The sequence below is a fragment of the Sceloporus occidentalis genome, unplaced genomic scaffold (genome assembly GCF_023333645.1).
Source record: "Sceloporus occidentalis isolate IW3139 unplaced genomic scaffold, rSceOcc1.0.p SCAF_86, whole genome shotgun sequence".
Lineage (NCBI taxonomy): Eukaryota > Metazoa > Chordata > Lepidosauria > Squamata > Phrynosomatidae > Sceloporus > Sceloporus occidentalis.
The window spans coordinates 1,165,924-1,181,387 of record NW_028317066.1 but is presented as its reverse complement, the minus strand read 5'-3'; the positions used below and the strand labels follow the sequence as shown (position 1 = coordinate 1,181,387).

Below are 15,464 nucleotides of genomic sequence, written 5' to 3'. Positions count from 1 at the left end.
GGAAGCAAACCTCGAATATCTCAGGAAGGCCCTATATCTCCCAAGGCCCCCTCCCTCCAGGACCTCCTTCCTCTCTTCCCCTCAGTCTCTCTCTCTCCCTTGAAGGCCTCAAACTGATAACTGTCAAGCGCTGAGGCAGAGGCAGCCATTTTGTGTCCTGGTGGCCATTTTGTGCTGCTTGTGACTGTGGGGAATAATGTTCTGGAACCTTCCTCTGAGCCTCAGTTGAACAGAGGCCTCTCTTTCTCTCCTGAGGCTCCAGAGCAAGAAGGAGGCCAGGCTCCTTGGGCCAAAAGGAAGGAAGTGTGTCTCTTTGTGGGTCTTTTGTGTCTCTTTTTTGAGAGGGTTTTCTTACACAGCTCTGCTCCTTCTGGGGAACGTGGGTTTTAAAAGGGATCAGAAATGGGGAGGATAGTTTTAATACAAGCCTTATTATTATTCTTCACAAACATTGGGCTTTGGCTTCTAAGAGGAGGCTAGTACCTCCAAAAAGTTCAAAAGTAGCTCCTATGGGAGGTTTTAAAGGTCTCCCCAGTTTCCTTATTAATAGATTTTCAGACAAGAAGGAAGGAGACAGACCAGAATAACTCATATTACCAAGAACGAAACAAACAAACATAGAAACAAACAAGAACAACAAAAATAAGGATTAGACAGAAAAGCAAACTGCTTTTATTTAAAAAAGCAAAACCATTTTTAACAGGATAAAAAATCGACTTGGGTTCTTCTATCCTTTATAACCAACTGAGGCTGTATCTGAACTACAGAAATAATCCGGTTGGAAACCACTTTTTTTTCTTTTGTAATTTATTTATAAATAATCCTTTACAAACAAAAATGAAAAAAAAACATACCAAGACATTTCCATAACAAATACAGCTACAACAACAAAAAGTACAAAAACCTATAACATACACATACAACATGCAATATATAAATCCTGATATACAAAACTGTCAGAAATGTACTATTAAGTTACTTCCAAGTTAAGCTAAGGTGACCCTTTTATTTAATTTACTTAAATTCCTACAAGGTATCCATACGTGTTAAACCTCTAATGTTCATGTAGACTTTCCATATGATATCTGGAATTGTAAATTAATAATTAGTATTACAAAATAAATCAAAGCATGACCAGTCCTCTTTAGTTTTCTCAACTGGTTTATCCCTCATGATTGCGGTTAAAATGTCCAATCCCTTTGCTTCTCTTAGTTTAATTATCCACTCTTCTATTTTAGGAATTTGGATGTTTTTCCAATACTGTGAGTGACCATCTACAAAATTAGTCTGGAAAATCTTTTAGCTACTTCCTTTTCCAGTTTATATGTCATATTGAGCAAAAAGATCAAAGGGTTTAAAGGTATTTCTTCCTGTAAATTCAGTTAAAGAAAATATCATCAACGAAAATGCCATCAAAGAAAACCATTATCCTGAAACATGGAAACAAGCTAATATAACTTTGCTGCTAAAAGAAGATAGAGATGCAACTGAGGTAAAGAGCTATAGGCTAATTTCCTTATTAAATGTGGATTATACATTATTTCCTATGACTTTGGCCCATAGACTCAAAAAAGTTCTTAAACACTGGATTCATAAGGACAAGTCAGTGGTAACATTCAAAACGTCTGAAATATAATTGAATATTTTCAAAGGCACAACAAAAAAAACACATATCTTTTTAGAAAAGGCCTTCGATAACATAGGATGGGATATGTTATTTGTGACACTTGAAAAATGGAAATAGGAGCTTCTTATTATAGATGGATAAAGGCAATGTACAAAGATCAAAGACTAATTGTTAACTATAAAAACCAGAAGAGTTTAAGATTTTTAAAGGTAAATGGCAAGCTTTCCCACTATCACCCTTTTTCTTCATTCTGATCCTAGAAGCACTGAATAATAGGATAGGATTAGACAATAAGATCAATGGGATAAAAATTAAAAACAACTGAGTTTAAAATGAGAGTCTTCTCAGACGACATTTGTATTCCCTGGAGAACCCAGAAAAGAGCACAAGGCAATTGATGGATGTAATAGTGGAATTGGAATATGATTCAGGACTAAAAGGAAACAGAGACAAAACAACATTAATAAAAAAATATGGGGAAAAGGAAGAACAAATGCAGGAAGAAATTAGTGGATTTAAAGTGGGAAATAAAGTTAAATATCTAGGAATCAATTTAAGAAATACAAACACAGATCTATTTCACAATAACTATGAGACACATGGAAGCAAATCAGAAAAGACCTAGAAAAATGGGGGAAATTACACTTATTGCTATTAGGAAAAATATCACTGATCCAAATGAGTTTCCTTCCTGAAATACTGTTTCTGTTCCAAGCGATACCCATCATCCAGAATGAAAAACCCTTGAATCTATGGCAAAAGGAAATCTCAAAATTTATTTGGAATAAAGAAAAGAGCCAGGATAAAAACGAAAATACTTTGTGATGACAAAAGTAGAAGAGGACTTTATTATGCTGCTTGTTGTTTAGTTTGGATTAGAGAATGGGTTCTGTTAGAGAATGAACAATTGTTATGTCTGGAGGGTGAACATTTAAGATTTGGGTGGAATGGATACCTAATTTACGGCAAAGAGAAAGTTCATAAAGAAAGCACAAATCATTTAGTAAGAAAAGCTCTATTGAAGATCTGGGGGAAAACAAGTGTAGAATACGTCCAAAAATACGTTTATGGTGTTTGCCGCATGAGGCTCTTTTCGGGAGGAAAAGTATCCAGAAAACTAAATGCTTAAGATACAAGGATGTACTGAAAGAATCACAAGGAAAACTAGAGATCAAAACACAAGAAGAACTTAAAGAATCTGGCCTAGATTGTCACTGGTATCTTCATCGTCAAATGAGGGAGAGGTTTAAAATAGATGTGAAATTAGAAGGACTACAAAATGAAACATGGGAATTGTGGAAGCCATGCTCCATGTTCATTCCATGCCTGATGAGAGCGTTGGGTGCGAGGCATTGGAGAAGCATCCAGCTGTGTTTCTCTAGCCAGAAGCCAAAGGAAGGCATTCTCCTCTGAGGGCCACTGGGGAGGTCAGGAGGTTTCAGCAGATGATGCGCTCATTTCACATCTAGCTACAGGGACATAGCCAGGGTCCTCTCCAATTCCCCATCCCCTGACCCCCCTCCACTCTCACAAGGCATGGAGTGTCAGGACCATGGTGAACAGGTCTGAGGAAATGACAGGCATGTGGCCACTAGATGGAGCTCTTGTGGAAGTCATTGACAGCTCTAGTGGCAGTTAGATGTGTCAGCATTTAAACAGTGCATCATTGGAATGTTGATGCAACTGTCAGCTGTCATTCTCAACTGTCACTGAGGAAGAGTCAGACAGTGTGTGCCTCAGAGTGGGTTGTTACTGGTGTGGATGGTGGAAGGTGTCGATGTGTATAGTGTTGTACACAGTGGAACTTCTTATATGAATAAATGCCTCATCTGAGAGAAGATTACAGTGTCTCTTCGCTCATTGAGAAAGCGACAGGTGTTTCTTCACCTCACAAGCTACTGACTACAGTCAAGGTGCAGAATTTGGCGCCATACAGTAACGTGTTGCCTCACATGCTGTGCAACATAGCAACGTCAAAAATGTTTTAACATGGAGTATCTGTTGTGTAGGGGAGTTGCAGTGAATCTATGCTAGGTCCATTGGGCTGTTTGGTGCAGAGGGAGGAAAGAGACACCCACCTCTGCATTGGATCAAAGGCATATGTCACCTGCGTATCTCACCAGCAGCATGCTGTTCTCTTTGTCTTTGAGTGGTGCAGGATTTCTTGCCAAACCAAGCCTAACCCTAGTCTCTTTTCTCAGGAACTTCATCTTGGTCTCCTTGTACACAGCTTTGGGCCATATTTTACTGGAAGAGACCACCAGGACAACCTCCCCCTTGCCCACCTAATGGCCAACACAGAGGCCAGGCGGAGAAAGTTGGGCTCCAAGAGAAAGAGGCTGTCCAAGTACAACTCTTTGGTGAGTTGCCATCCTGACTATTAGTTTCATTTGTGTCACTGCTGGGCCAGCTGATGAAAGCAAGTGGAGAACATATTGTCCCAGTTTGGCAGAGGAAGTCCTGGTTAATCCTATGTCACCCCACTTTTTCAGGGGATTTTAAAAATGCCCCAGTTTCTCTCCCCTCCTCCCACTTTCCCCCTTCTTCTCAGCTGTTTCGGGTTGCTGCAAAATGACTTCCAAGGAGTTTGCACCCCATCAACTCAAAAAGGGGGACAGGAGAGGAGATAAGTTGCCAGGGTCTTCCCTTGCCAGGAGGCTGTGGCAAAAGCAAACTGTTGTGCCCTTCCTAGCTTGTGTGATCTTCCTCCTAAACAACTTTGGCCATCCTCACCACCTTCTGGTGTTGCTTGTCCACATGTGCCTTGCTTTTCCTGTCTGTGAAATGTTGGGGATATGGGAGACCACCTCTGGATCTAAACTGAGGGTGGGCCCAGTGGCCCTGAAGTCCAGAGTGCTCCCCAGAACTGTATCCCAGCCATGGCCTAAATTATATTGTTTGTTATAGTGTATATTATATTGAAATGATTCGAAACAAACTGGATCTCAAAGGCAGTAGCTTTTTGCTTGCTAACAGAATTTAAAGTTTATTTCCTGGACTGAATTCTGAAGTGATGAAATAATATTTGGGATGCAACATGTGCTTTCCTCCCCTTTTGCTTAATCACTCTCTGGATGAGGGCTATTTTCTATTTCAGGTGACCTTTGCAGATGTGGCAGTATATTTTTCTGAGTATGAATGGAATCTGTTGACAACGAAACAGAAACTTTTGTACAATTATGTAATGATGGAAAATTACGAGAATGTGGCTTCTGTAGGTAAGGAACCTGAATCCATTGCTCTTTCTACAAAGACAGGGCCCTTTCATACTATATTATTATGCCGCTATGGTTCCACTAGAATTATAGAATCATAGAGTTGGAATAGAGCACAAGGGCCATCCAGTTCAACCCCCTTCTGCCATGCAGGAATACACATTCAAATCACTCCCAAGAGATGGCCATCCAGCCTCTCTTTAAAGACATCCAAAGAAGAGGACTCCACCAAACTAAGGGAGTATATTCCACTGTCAAAGAGGTCTTACTGTCACAAAGTTCCTCCTAATGTTTAGGTGGAACCCCTTTCCCTGTGGCTTGCATCTGTTGTGGTGTCTCTACCCTGTAGCAGAAAAAAGCAAGCCTGCTACTTGCGCAAAATAACACCCTCTCAAATATTTAAACTTGGATATCATATCCACTCTTTATCTTCTTTTCTTCAGGCTAAACATAACCACCTCTCTAAGCTGCTCCTCATAGAGCTTGATGGTTTCCAGACCCTTCACCACTTTGGTTGCCCTCCTTTGGACATGCTCCAATTTGTCAACATCCTTTTTGAATTGTGGGCCCCAGAACTGGACACAGGATTATTCCAAGCGAGGTCTGACCAAAGCAGAATAGAGTGGCACTATTACTTCCCTTGATCTAGAAACTATTCTTGTAATGATGCAGCCTAGAATCACATGGGCCTTTGTAGCTGCTGCATCACACTGTTGGCCCATGTTCAACTTGTGGTCTACTTGGAATCCTAGATCCCTTTCATACGTAGTTTAATTGTGATAGCAACATATTGTAAATATTTGAATCTGTAGTTCAGAAAGGCATTATTGCTCTCCAGTTTCTACAGATTCTAAATACCCCATCCTAAACTGCCTATTCTAGGATTTTGTGAAAAGACGCCATTGAGATTAATGCTTTTCACACCCAAATGGTACTCAGAACACCCCTGAACAAGTTTCCTTTTAAAGCTCTGGAGAGTCTTCTGGGGGAAAGACCTCTCTTGGGCCTGCAGTGGCAAAATGGCCTCCACTTCCCAAAAGGGATGCTATGGGATGCTGAGGAGCAAAATATTGTTTCATTCTGCCCCCCCCCCCAGGCAATACAATGTAGGGTTGCCCCTGAGAACTCCTCCAAACCCCATCAGTAGTCCATGCCTGTCTTATAAATGTTTTAAGGCTGTTTTAAGGCTGCTCCCTGGCACTTCACCCTCACCAAAATTGGAGTCCAGGTCCCAGCTCCTTTGCTCTGCCTTTGCCAATGAATTATTTGTATATTGATTATCCCGCCTTTCTCAACAGATGGGCCTCAAAGTGCCCCTTTTATGTATCACACTCTGTGGGTGTATGTCTGTGATAAAGAGACAGACAGAAAGTGAAAAATTGAAAGGCAGGGAAGAGATGCTGAAAATGAGATGCTGATGGGCAAGAAGGAAGGTTAGAGAGCAGAGGGGAAGGGGATCAGGCCTCTGGGAGCCAGGAGGGGAAGGCAGGAGCAAAGCCAGGATTGCCTAGCTCTGTGCGGAGAGGAAGGGACCCCTGGGAAGGGCCAGGTTTCAGTTAACTGGTTTTAGTGAACTATTGAGAACCGGCTCAGGTCCTTGTTTTCAGACATATTAAGTGGTTCTATTTAGCAATTATGAGTAATATTTCGGAAGGAAGGAAAGGAGGACACAGTTAGAGAAAAAGCACTTTTATTTTCCAACCTGAGCTTGCTTAGCTGCCTTTTTGGTTCCAGGGGCCCTTTGTTACCCAAAATGATGGAGTCTGGGGAGGACACTTGCAAGTGCTATGCTTTTTTTTTGGGTGGGGGGGATTTTGTACTTAGCTCAAAGAAGAGACATAATTTTGTTCAGGCAACAGTGACCTTGGAGGTCAGCCCAACTATACCAGGCACGCAATCTCACATAACTCCAGAGGCATTTCAAATGGGTTTTTATGTTTTATTTAGGGAAAAGCAAAATACACGCACCCATGCACACGCACACACACACACACACAAGCATTCATACATACACACAAGAGGAAAGTAACAAAGGTGGGATTGGTGAATAATGTAAAGCTATACTAATGGTAATACATTTCCTAGAATGTTCTTGATTCCAATTGCTGAGGGTCCTGCAAGGGAACGGAAAGTGGGTTTTTTGAGTATATTGAGGCGCTTAGCCATGTAAATCAGCAGAGTGTCTCTCTGCAACGGGACTGACACCAAAGAACAGTAAATATGGGGGCAGACATTTATACTGAAATCGTTGCTTACGGACAGAGACTGAGGGTTCAAAATGGTTTAAATCACTTTAGTATGTTTCCTGGGTGGGAAAAGAATTGTCTGAATCCAAACTGAATGCAATGGATGTTTGACGCAAATACCTCAGACAAAAGGGATTAGCACACCGGCTCTCAGGTCCTTCTTGGCTCTGAATTCCAGTCCTGTTCATAAGCCAATGTACAGCGTGATCTGAAAGCAACACTTCCAGATGCAGCTCAACAATAACATAGCAAAGTATGGAAACAAATATCCAGATATAGGTTTTGGCAATGCACTGACTACTGTCCACACTTAAAAGTAACTCACAGACACAGTTGATTTCACCCAAGTCCTTGGAGGTTCTCTATCCTGAGTTGCAAAATAATACAAATCTTTGCAAGCTCTCTGACTTCCATCAACTTCACCATCTCTTGTACACACAACTCCAATCCAGTCTACACCAATCTGCAGATGAGCTGTATAGTGTATTGGTTGTGAGTCATCTGGTGCAAAAGAGCATGAAGTGACCTCTGCAGTTAGATTGCATCATGCTTTGGGCTCTGACTCAGGAAACTATGGCAGTTTGATTGATTTGTCAATCAAAATATTTTTAATCATGTTTAATGGAATATTTTTTTCAACAGCCCTTTGACTATCTGCTTCGACTTATTCCCTCAAGGCAGTTCTACTACAATCTCTTCTTTTCTCCTGTCAGTAGGGATACAATTGTTCCATGGATTTGGGGACATCTGCAATAGTGCCATGCTTGGGTCACTCTCAGCAACTTTATTAATTTAATATCAAATAGGGAGGGTTCAACAAGGGCTAAATCTTGGGGTAACACACTCCTCTCTTAATTCTGATATCCATTCTTTACTGTGATTGTCCTTCTTTACAGAAGAACTTGTGAGTCATGAGAGAGTCCACACAAGAAAGAAGTCACATAAATGCCAGCATTGTGGAAAAAATGTTGCTTGCAAGTCAGTCTTAGTCATACATCTGAGAGTCCACACAGGAGAGAAGCCATACAAATGCCAGCATTGTGGGAAATGTTTTTCTCTGAAGTCACACCTAGTGATTCATCAGAGAGTCCACACAGCAGAGAAGCCACACAAATGCCAGCATTGTGGGAAATGTTTTTCTCTGAAGTCACACCTAGTGATTCATCAGAGAGTCCACACAGGAGAGAAGCCATACAAATGCCAGCATTGTGGGAAAAGTTATGCCTACAAATCAGTCCTTGTCATGCATCAGAGAATCCACACAGGAGCAAAGCCATACAAATGCCAGCATTGTGGGAAATGTTTTTCTTCAAAGGGACACCTAGTGAGACATCAGAGAGTCCACACAGGAGAGAAGCCATACAAATGCCAGCATTGTGGGAAATGTTTTTCTTCAAAGGGACACCTAGTGAGACATCAGAGAGTCCACACAGGAGAGAAGCCACTCAAATCTCAGCAGTAAACTAACATTGTTAGTTTCCAATAAGGAATACAAAAAGTATATTTTTAATCCAATGGTGCAAAGAAAAGGCCCTTGTGATTTTGTGTGTTACGTTTTTCTGTCTATATGTCTGTTTATGTTTTAAAGTTATAGTTTGTTAAGTTTAATTGCTATTAGTATAGATCATTGCTTCAGGTTATAAACTTGGCTGGGGATTATGGGTCATGGTATAGGTCAGCTAGATAGGGGGTGCTGGGATTTTTTTACAACTGGCTAGAATAGTTATGAGAATGATAGCTTTTGGAAAGTGTGGGATGTTGTCTGAAGAAAGGTGGGGGCAGGTATTAACAGAAAGGGGCTGGTTTCTGGGAATGGCAAAGGGAGCCTTATTCCCTTTGGGGCATAGACTGTGCAACTGTGGAGGTGGGGGCTAGATTTGGTAGAAGGTGGAGTTTTAGGTGTTGAGGTTTCAATGTATTCTTTGTCTTGGGGAGGGCAGTTCTGGTTTAAACACTGAATTTCTGATTATGTGTTCTCAATAAAGTTATTTGTTGTTTCAATGTGTTGGACTCTTTGATAGACAGAAGTTCTGAATTTGCACAAAATACACTTTTTTCTCTCATCAGTCCTCAGCTCCATTCCCAGCCATAAGAAGAAAAGAGGCAAACACACAGAAACACGTACCAAACAGACAGATAGAGCTATATGTACAAAGCAGAGCCTTCCTTCCTTCCCTTTCCCTCCTGAGTCCAGCTCCTCCTTGGGCTCCATTCTGGCATCCTCCAAGTCTCCTCAAAGGAAGGAAGAAAGGAAGGAAGGAAGAAAGGAAGGAAGGAAGGAAGGAAGGGTGCACTCCTTCCCTTTCCGCAAAGGCTGCCAACGGAATAAGTCTCAGCAGCAGCAGCAAGGCCCTGGCGATCCCTGCGCATGCTCAGGAGGGGCCTTCGGGGCATGTGCACATGCTCAGTCTCAGGCCCTGAAGCCATTACTGCCCTCACAGTCTGTTCAGAGGGAGGAAGAGATGGAAGTGGGGGAGAGAAATGTATGAGAAAAAGGGGGCAGGGGGCACTTGAGGAGAGGCATGGCCATGGGGGGAGGGGGCAGGGTCCTTTAGATGTAAAAAGGGTTTGAGGAGCCCCTCCCTCCTGGAAAGTGGGGCAGAGGAGAGACCCTCCCTCCCTTCCTCCTCATTTGGGGGGAGATAAGGGCTGGCAAGCCCCCCTCTTTGGTCTTCCAATGGGGGCACCCTCTTCATCTCTGGGAAGAGGAGAGGCTCCCAGTCAAAAGACTTTTGTGACAAATAAAAAGCATCAGATAGCATAGGCTTCAATAGCATTGGAAACAACAGCTTTTTTTGGGGAAGGGGTTTTCCCTTGGGGGAAGGGGGCTCTGTCTGTGGGGGAGAGAAGAGCCAAGAGCAGTTAGATAGAGGGAGCTCAAAGCCCCTTCTGGGGAGAGGGATACCCCCCTGGCAACTAGGCTTAGAGTCCCACAGGATCTGAATTAGCCCCCCCCCAACACATCCTTTCCTTACCCTTCACAACAACCCTGCAAAGATCAGTCATCCTCCTCTGGGAACATGCAGAAAGGACATGGAAGCCATTGTTAGTTCTTTGCCTGAAAGCCCCTTCCTTGAAGGGATGGAGGTTAAAGGAAGGAAAGAAGGAAAGTGCCAAGGGAAGAGATGGCATAAAGGGGCTGCTGAAAGACAAAGGGCATTTGGATAGGAATCCCTCAGCAGCCATTTTGGGAAAGAGGGCTCTGCCTCTGGACAGAGAGACGGAGAATGTGCTCATTTGGGGAAATGTTAGGGTCCCTCTATTGGGCCACATTCTCCTCTTCCCTGGAGCCTTCTTTTGAAGCCCCATAGACAGGGAAGATCTAGACCATGCCCTCCCCAGGAAAGGAAGCCCCCTCCCTTTGCAGGCCCCATAGACGGAGGGAAGATAAGAAGATTATAAAGAGGGGAAATCCCCTGGAGTGGATGGATTTACAGCTAGGTAGTATAAAATATTTCAAGGGGAACTAGTGGATCCACAATATAAATGGTTTAATTCTATTAATGCAGAGGGGATTCCAGACTCATGGGAGCTAGCGAGTATCACTTTAATTCCTAAAGAAGGAAAGGACAGCTTGTTAATGACTAATTATAGACCTATAAGTTTGCTGAACACTGATTATAAGAGATTTACACAAATACTTGCCAGCAGACTGAAGGGAATTTTGAATTCGACAATTGGGAAGGAGCAAAACGGATTTTTACCAGGCAGACAGATTAGGAACAATATCAGAACGATTATCAATTGTCTTGAATTTTACCAGGTCAATAATGAGAAAAAAATGTGCCCTAATTGCTATTGACACGGAGAAAGCCTTCGACAGCGTGAGATGGGATTTTTTGATAGAAGTGGTAAAAAGATGGAAATGGGAGACAATAAGGCAAATATATAATCGGCAAAGAGCTTCCTTAATTATCAACGGAGAAAGATCCCAAGGATGTATGATCAATAAGGGCACAAGGCAAGGATGCCCGATATCACCGCTCTTATTCTTAGAAGTGATGGACATTTTGATTTCCTCTATTAAAGGTAATCCAAATATAAAAGGGATTAACAGGAAAGGAAACCAAGATAAGAGCGTTTGCGGATGACGTGGTAACAGTTTTGGAGGACCCAAATCGGGGCAGAGAACCGCTGCTACAGGAGCTAACAAATTCGGCAAATTCACAGGACTGAAAATCAATAAAGACAAGACAGTGTTGATAACTAGAAATATGACTGGAGAAGAGGTAGAGGAATGAAAGAGGAAACCGGGCTTCCAAGTAGGAAAGAAACTGAGGCGCTTAGGAATTTGGATCTCTAAAGACAATAATTATTTAGGGGTATGGAAAGACATAAGAGAAAATTTAAGGACATGGGGCTGGTTAAATCTTTCACTACTAGGCAGAATTGCCGTCATCAAAATGGCAGTTCTACAGAAAATTATGTTTCTGCTACAAAATTTGCCAATAGAGATTAAGGATAAGATATTTAAAGGTTGGGAAGCCGAGCTAAAAAAATCAATATGGAAAGGACACAAACCTCGGATTAAATGGGAGGAGCTCAAAGATGCTTCAGAGAGAGGGGCTATTCGCTCCCAGACTTCAGATTATATTATTGGGCATGTAATCTAATTTGGATCCAAAACTGGATTAAATCAGAGGACAAAGAAATGCTTGATCTAGAGAATGTGCAGTTAAGATTTGGTTGGCAGGCCTTCTTATGTTATGAGAAGTTGGGGATGAATAAAGATTTCAATAATCATCCAATGAGGAAATCTTTACTACTCACTTGGAAAAAGATTAAAAAGACATTTTGTTTTAAGTTCCCACTTCGGACATTGGCCCAGAAGGCACTCTTCGGTAGATGGATAAGCATCAGTAATTGGCTCACTTACAAACATTGGCTTAAGAAGGATCAATTAGGGAATTGGTCAATAAGATCTAGGGAAGATATTAACAAGGATGGACATAATATACAGTGGTTTAATTCCTACCAGCTAAAACAAAGATTTCTGGTAGACAACAAAACAATAGGGATCGAAGCTAGACTAAACGGATTGGATGATTTGTTCTGGCAACCTGATAAGAAAAAGATATCCAAATGACACAAACTACTGCTGAGCAGGAATATGGAACAGGAGACTGTAAAAGAGTATATGGGGAAATGGGCGCAGGATATGGGATGCAAAATAGAAATGGAAGAATGGCAAAACGCCTGGAATAGAACAAATAAATTTACAGTAATGCAGGATCTAAAAGAGAATCACATGAAAATAATGAACAGGTGATATTACACCCCATGGAAGCTAAACAAACACCTTATAAATTAGCACAGGGGAATTGTTGGGGGTGTTATTGTGAAAAGGGAAACATCTATCATATATGGTGGCATTGCAGGGAAATTCAGACATTTTGGAAGAAAGTACATGACTCAATACAGCAGATATTGGGAATAAAATTCCCAATGAGCCCTAAGTTGTACTTACTCCATATAACTTCGATTTTAAGCCCACAGGACGAAAGACAATATTGGAGGATTATATTATATCTTGTAAAAGCAGTTAGAATTGAAATAGCAAAGTTATGGAAGTCAGATGAGACTCCAAGACGGGAAAATTGGATGCAGAGAGTCAATGATTGCAGGGAACGGGACAAACTCTCTTGTAGGGCTCAGAATTACGATATGGAAAAAGAGAAGAGGAATGGGAAAAGAATGGAACTGAAATCTGAAGCTCATTGAGGTCTGAATTAACTGGAATTGAATCTACAAAGTCTGTTCTTCAAACCTTTCTTTAAATGTGTATTTTTATTTCCTGATTAATTATAGGTCAGTAGAAGAAAGTTTGAGTCTCCTGCTTAAAGTAAAGCATGATAAAGAAGGAATCGAATACTGCGAAGTTATGCATACGGTATTTTGACAATAGATAAGAACATAAATAGAAACCGATATTATCAATAAGCAATTGGGATATATTGTGTTCATACGTTTTAGAGTTGTGCATAAAATTTGTGTTTAAAAGCAGGGTTAAGTTATAATATTATGAAAGTGAGCTCTTTGAAAGGCCAAGAAGACAGAAAGCAGAAAGTGGGTCCAAGGAAACGGAAAGATTTGTGACAGTGATGTTATGGATACTGGATTTGTGTCGTTTTTTCTATTTTTATGACTCAGAAAATAATAAAGATTATATAAACGTCAAATTTGTAATGAAGATTACTATGTATTGTGGGAAGAAATGGTAATATCTGGGGGAATATGTACAAAGGATTTACATTGAAAAGGGGAGGGAATAATTCCAGTTCAAAATAAAACTGGTATAGGTTAAGTATGAAGACAAATAGAGAATTATGGACTCTCATCCATAGGGTCGCCATGAGTCTAAATCGACTTGAGAACAAGAAAAGATGTAAAGACTAATTAGCCAGAGATAAAAGAGGATTATTTAAAGAAAGGAGCTAGCTGTCGCTTTAGGTTTGGAAGTTTATTCTAATGTATTTTGCATTTGGAATTATATGTATCTATGGCATTCCTATGTATGTATGGAAATTTAAAGGTTGTTCATTTGTTTGTTATAAGTTATGTGTATTTTTCAAATTCATCTTTATTTAAGTTTCCAAATACATAAAACACGACCAATACATAATCCAAATAAAAATTGCTTGTAAAAGCAAATTTGAGTCTTGACTGGTCATTTGGGACCCTCTTAAGTCTTCCTTTTCCGTCTTCTGAATTCGAGCCCATTTGAATGTCCTTTGCCTTGAAACCTTCCTCCGAAATATGAAGTCTAGCTGTGAATTATTCCTTTACAATTTAAGTAAAAAAAAAAAGAAACTGTAATTTTTTTCTTTCAATTTTACAAAGAAATTTTGTCTACTTCTCTTACTATTTTGTAAGGTTAACAACAACTGAAGAAATATATATTTATACAGATGTTTACATCAATTTCATTGTATGGATCTCACTCTATTGTTTTTAATATACACAGCGATTCATTCAATCATTCTTTGTTGACCTGGGATTTATATAAGAAAGCAAAGAGAAACAGAATATTCTTATATTCAATTTTTAACATGCATAGCATAATATTCTTAAAGATACTTAAATTTCATTCTCCCAAATCCATTGAGAACAGTAAAAAGAGAGGACTTTGATTATTCCTCCACTAGCGACAAGTTTAATTCCCATTCTTTTCCCCACTTTATCAAAACTTTCTTCCACTCCTCCTTTCTTCTGCCTTTATCATGATTTTGGGATATACATGAAAGTCTATCCAATTCCCTGCACTCTTTTACTTTCACATCCAGTTTCCCCAAGTTGGTATCTTTTCATATTTCCATAATTTAGCTATTTCTGTTCTAGCTGCTGTCACAAAATATGTATTTTAATACAATAAAGATTTAAAAAAGAAACCTTCTGGGTGACCTTGGGGAAGTCGCACTCTCTCAGCCTCAAGGGAAGGCAATGGCAAAGCTCCTCTGAACAAATCTTGCCAAGAACAATCCAGGATAGCGTCGCCATAAAGTCAGAAACCACTTCATGACACACAACAAAAACAACGGTTGTTTTAATGGTTAGAACCTGCCTTGTGTCCCAAATCAGGGGAAGCAGAATATTAATGAAAATGGCAAGACTAAGAAGGGGTCCCAACTCCTGAGAGCAGCCTCCAAGCAGCCCTCTCCTGCCTTCCCCCCAAATGCAGCTGAGAGTTTCCTGGGACAGCAACCAGGGCCTCCCCAGAAGATCCCAAAACCAGGACAGGTTTCATGCAAGAGAGTAGAGGAAGATGGGTTGCAAAAGACATCTCTGGCACATTTTTTGAATGAGGAAGAACAAGAGTCTCTCAGTGTAAGATCCAACAACTTCCACCAGTGATCCACAACAGCAACTTGCTTAAAAGCAGTGAAGTTTATTGAGATACAGATGAAAGTGATCAGACAGACTTTTCAGTGAAATCTGAAAGGCAAACCTCAAACACCAAGTTAAAAGTACTCAAGCCCCCACCTTTTTTTCCTCTCCCGCCTTTTCTCCTCTCCACCTTCTTCCCCCCTTGCTTCCCAGGCTAACTAGGCTTGAGAACCCAACCTGACCTTGGACAGGCTCCGCAGATGTCTCCAGCTAATTAAACAGTGCATTCCAATCCTAAGTTGCAATCCTCCCCATCCCCCCTAGCAAAGCAAGCAAAGCTGGCAGAACTACAATTAAAGCCATTACCCAGAATATGAACAGTAACCAAAGGGAATGTGAATATTGATCAGTAATTGGCTTTGGAGTTCTGACACTCAGATGACGGCCTGCTCCCTTGCAGCTGAGGAAGACCTTTTGTCTTGAAACGTCCTCCATCAGTTCCCAAAGACAGGGATAACAGCACTTTATTCAGTTTCATATCATCTATTTTAG

The 15,464-nt window shown here is 40.9% G+C and overlaps 1 protein-coding gene across 1 annotated transcript; it reads left to right on the top strand.

Moving 5' to 3' along the window:
- The first annotated feature begins 3,385 nt into the window (after window positions 1-3,385).
- LOC149284973 (zinc finger protein 311-like) lies at window positions 3,386-15,130 on the top strand. The gene is made up of 5 exons (XM_089495907.1): window positions 3,386-3,540; window positions 3,829-3,987; window positions 4,725-4,845; window positions 7,985-8,128; window positions 15,126-15,130. The coding sequence occupies exons 1-5, from the start codon at window positions 3,448-3,450 to the stop codon at window positions 15,128-15,130; spliced, it is 522 nt and encodes a 173-aa protein (XP_089352033.1). The 5' UTR covers window positions 3,386-3,447.
- The last annotated feature ends 334 nt before the right edge of the window (window positions 15,131-15,464 follow it).